At 39.0% G+C, this 4,862-nt stretch overlaps 1 protein-coding gene across 1 annotated transcript in view; it reads left to right on the forward strand.

Annotated features, from left to right (window-relative positions):
• The window catches only part of adamts6 (ADAM metallopeptidase with thrombospondin type 1 motif, 6), a gene marked incomplete in the record, with an annotated part of 235,599 nt that overhangs the window by 139,050 nt on the left and 91,687 nt on the right, over positions 1-4,862 (forward strand). Inside the window, 1 exon segment of the mRNA XM_014023951.1 lies at positions 180-243. Coding sequence (XP_013879405.1) covers positions 180-243 — 64 coding nt within the window.

Here is a 4,862-nt window from a genome sequence, read left to right on the forward strand (position 1 = left end):
CACACACACACACACACACACACACACACACATACCTGTTTAGGTTTGCATCATTACTCTCTGCTCTATAACTCCTATGTGTTTTCCAAACTTGTTCTTCTTACATATCCTGTGTTATGTTGTCACTGGACACAAAATTATGTTTGTTTTTTTCATTTAAATCTCTTGTTCTTACTCAGCCCATCTGGAGGAGGCAAGTACTGTCTTGGGGAGAGAAAGCGATACAGATCCTGTAACACTGACGTGAGTTCCTTTTATTTATTTTTTCTTTCTTATTTTCTTCTTTGAATTTAGACTAGGGACAGAGTGACCCCCCAAACCCGCACCCTCGTGTGAGTAATACAGATCTTTTGTGAAAATGATGGATTTTTGAGGCTCATTATACAGGTAAACGTCTGAAGGGGTTGTATGCTTTTGCTCAGATGGACCTTGAAAGATACATCTAAGCAACTTTTACTTGTAGTTGAGTAGATTTGACCATGAGTATCAATAATTTTATTTAAGTACTAGAGTTGAGTACTTTGTCCACCACTGATATTCGTCCCAGGCAGTGTTGTATAAAGTACCACAAAGTGATACTTGAGTAAAAGCACAAGTATCTTACCAAAAAAATTACTTTGGTAAAATTTCCAAAAAGAAAAAATAAGAAGGTCCTCTTGGGGGTGGGTTCTTCTTTAGTGAAACGTTTCGTCTTTCCTCCAAGAGACTTCTTCAGTCAGGTGAGTTTCAGGTGAACTCAGCCTTATAAGCTCCGCCTCCACATGGTGGACAAACAGGTTAGTCACATGCAAAAGAGGACCATGGCCTAACTATAGGCTTGATTGGCTCTATTGTTCATAGAGGGTCATGAACCTCATCACCTGACTATCGTTGGGGTCCTGATTCACACCTTTTGCTCACAGGGGGCGGAGTCATACTTGCAATAACAGCGTTGTAGGAGGAGGAGAACTGGACACGAAGGCCTCCACCTGTGTTTAATGTTGGATGGTTTTTCTTCACAAAGATGACTTCCTTTACTCCTCTCTCAAACCAAAAGATACTTTGGTTAAAGTTAAAGTCTCCTTTAGGAATATTACTTGAGTAAAAGTCTTAAAGTATTTGATATTTTTTGTACTTAAGTATTAAAAGTCAAAGTATAGATTTAAAATGAGCAGTTCGATTTTATGTAAGGACATTTATTAAGAGGTGACCTCCCCAAAAACTGCAGAAATGACCATTGTATTAAAAGAATGAATGGATGTTAAATTTAGGATGTACTAGTCCAGCTGTTTCAGTTTATATACATATATCAAGGCTGCACAAAGCTTTTCCCCAAAATGAAAATCTATCTGAGGGCTGCAGCCAAATGTAATAATATAATTCATGAAATACTAATACTTCAGTCCTTTTATTTGAATGATTCTGTCCTGCTGGAGTGTGACATGATTTGTTTGTGAACAAACTAATACGCTGTCAGAGTTTTATATATTTATACTTCTCATTCAACCACAGTTAAATTCACTCTATCTAGGAAGCACAGTTTATGTGGATAGTATTTATTTTTTATAATAACAAGCTGGAATGAAAACAAGCTAAAATGAAATTAAAGTAACGACTTTCTACATCTTGTCTTTTTTAAAAATGTGAGAAGTAGAAATAAAAATTAGGCTGAAAAATAATTACTCAAGTAAAGTACAGACACCCAAAAATTCTACTTAAGTACAGTAAAGAAGTATTTGTTCTTAGTTACTTTACAACTCTTGTCCCAGTAAACAGCGTTTTCAGAGCCTAGGTCTCATGTAAACAGGGACTGTGTCTCTCAGCTGGCCTGGGAACTCCTTGGAGTCCTCCTAGAAGGGCTGGAAGAGGAGGATGAGGGAAGAGAGGTCTCTGTTTCCCTGATCAAGCTGCTGCCCCCGCGTCCTGACTTCAGACAAAGCAGAAGATAATTAATGGATGGATGTTAGCCAGAGTCTGACCTGTACTTAATAATGCTGTCGTCTTTACACACAGACAAATATAAACACAATATTGAGTTACTCTCGTGTCTCCAGATGTTCAGTTTTAATGGAAGTTTAGCCTGTTTAAAGCATTCATTATGTCTTTATTTACCTGCAGTCAGCTTACAATATTATATATTTGTATAAATTCTATATAAAATAACTGCTCTTAACCATTTTTATCTTTCAGTATTATACTGTGATGCCCATTTAAACTAAAGTTAAACAAATATGCTGATATATAGAGTTCCTGTTGTGCTGTCTTTCCGTATGTAGTATGCTTGATAGACTTTTCAACATTTACTAGCTTATCTTGTTCTATGGAGGACAGAAACTGACATACCGTATTTATTCGTGTATAATGCGTAAAATTTAATCCATAAAGTCATCCATAAAGTTGGAGGGTAGTACTATACTCGGATAAGTATTTTTTACTTATGCATTTTAACTGAAATATCGGCAAAATTATTGAGTCCAGAAATGAGGCCGCATCATAAAAAGCAGTTGAAGTGAGCTCACCTCTGACACTCCTCCGTGCTTCAAAGCGAGATAATAACAGATCCAGGCAGGCAACATGATGTGAAAAAACAAAAAACAAAATAAAGCAGTCCTGCACCTTAGTAATGATAACAAACTAATGACATTAGCGTGTGACCGAGCCGCTCCACGAACAACAAACACATGTTCGCCTGTAATGGCTGCCGTCTACCRGTGTTCTGAAAAAGTTTGTATCCCTGAAAAAAGTTTCCCCACCAGAGGGGGCGCTCGCGAGTAGAAAGTAATCTCCTTTTTCCCCATAAGATGGCCCAAATCTCATAAGTCTCAGACTTTTGTGTTGGCCCCTCCTGGTGGACTATGTGTAAAATACCAGAATTCATATGATGCTGCTACAGCTGATATATATTTGTTGTCAAAATACCTTTTAGTACATATGTTGTTAAAATAAAATGAACAGTCCAATGATCATTTTACTGATATGTATAAAGACTGCAAAGGCTGAAAAATCTTGAAGTCTATATGAAATTGGAGGTAGTTTGAGGATTAAATTTTTTATGATTTTTAAGCTCAAAAAAAGTGGGGGTCGTATTATACATGAATAAATACGGTATTTAGAAATAAAAGCAGAAATATATAAATGGACCAATATATAAATAAATACACTTAAAATGCGCCAATTTATTTAAGGAGAACTTTACCTCATGTTGTACAATTTAATTGACCATCATATTTATTTTTCCAACTTAGTTCCAACAAATTGTATATTTGAGAACATAATTTAAATTTTACTGTTTTTAAAAATAAATATATTCTTATTTTTCCTTTTACCTGTAGATGCATTTGTGTCTCTTAAATGATTATATTCAACATTTTTAAGTCTTTTTATTTCCATGTGTTGCTTTTACATTTTTCTGTCTCCTGTTGTACTTTACCTTCTGCATTTCTGCCTCATTATGCAAATAAGGTGGGCGGTCCTTCCTGGGTCAACTCCTCTCCTACTGGTCAACAGAGAGGAAGGAGCAGGATCCATGTGCAGATCTAATGTGCATGCTTATGCTGCCTCTGTTTACCTTAAATTTCAAAGTTTAGATTAAAACAAAGGTACAGGTAAGTGTTTTCCTCCTTGCCTTTGTTTTAAACTAAACTTTAAACTTTTATATTGGTCTGTTTTTTTGCTTCATATCTCTGACTTCGACAGTCTGCTGAATGCAGACAGCCACTTGAAGAGTTCTGCCTCTGCTCTGAAAGTGTAATCTTCTCATTTCCTGTGGAGACCAAAGGTGAAACGTTAACTGCAAAAGCTGGCATTTAATGACAGCTTAACAAAGTTTGTATCAAGGCCGAACAGCTGGTATACAAATATATGGCGTGTACATCCACAGAACATTAATCATGTTTCCATCCAGTTGTAGAGTGAATTTTTATCGAACTTTTCAAAATTCGCAAAAAATTAAATAAATAAAAATTTGTATCTAGACTGTTGCCATCTAGTTTCCCTCTCGACTGTTTGATGCGAATAAACGAGGTTACGCAACGTGTGATTACGTCAGATGAGGCTACGCAATGCGTGATTACGTCAGACGAAGCTACGCAAGGCGTGACTACGTCAGACGAGGCTACACAAGGCGTGATTACGTCAGACAAGGCTACGCAAGGCGTGATTACGTCAGACGAGGCTACACAAGGCGTGATTACATCAGACAAGGCTACGCAACGCGTGATTACGTCAGACGAGGCTACGCAACGGATGATTACGTCAGACGAGGCTACGCAACGCCTGATTACGTCAGACAAGGCTACGCAACGCGTGATTACGTCAGACAAGGCTACGCAACGCGTGATTACATCAGACGAGGCTACGCAACGCATGATTACATCAGACAAGGCTACGCAACGCGCGATTGCATCAGACAAGGCTACGCAACGCATGATTACGTCAGACGAGGTTACGCAACGCCTGATTACGTCAGACGAGGTTACACAACGCCTGATTACGTCAGACGAGGCTACGCAACGCCTGATTACATCAGACGAGGCTACGCAATACGTGATTACGTCAGACGAGGCAACGCAACGTGTGATTACATCAGACAAGGAAACGCAACGCGTGATTGTGTCAGACGAGGCTACGCAACGCATGATTACGTCAGACGAGGCTACGCAACATGTGACTACGTCAGACGAGGCTACGCAACGCATGATTACGTCAGACGAGGCTACGCAACGCGGGATTACGTCAGACGAGGCTATGCAACGCATGATTACGTCAGACGAGGCTACGCAACGCGGGATTACGTCAGACGAGGCTATGCAACGCATGATTACGTCAGACGAGGCTACGCAACGCCTGATTACGTCAGACGAGGCTACGCAACGCGTGATTAC

The sequence above is a fragment of the Austrofundulus limnaeus genome, unplaced genomic scaffold (genome assembly GCF_001266775.1).
Source record: "Austrofundulus limnaeus strain Quisiro unplaced genomic scaffold, Austrofundulus_limnaeus-1.0 Scaffold398, whole genome shotgun sequence".
NCBI lineage: Eukaryota > Metazoa > Chordata > Actinopteri > Cyprinodontiformes > Rivulidae > Austrofundulus > Austrofundulus limnaeus.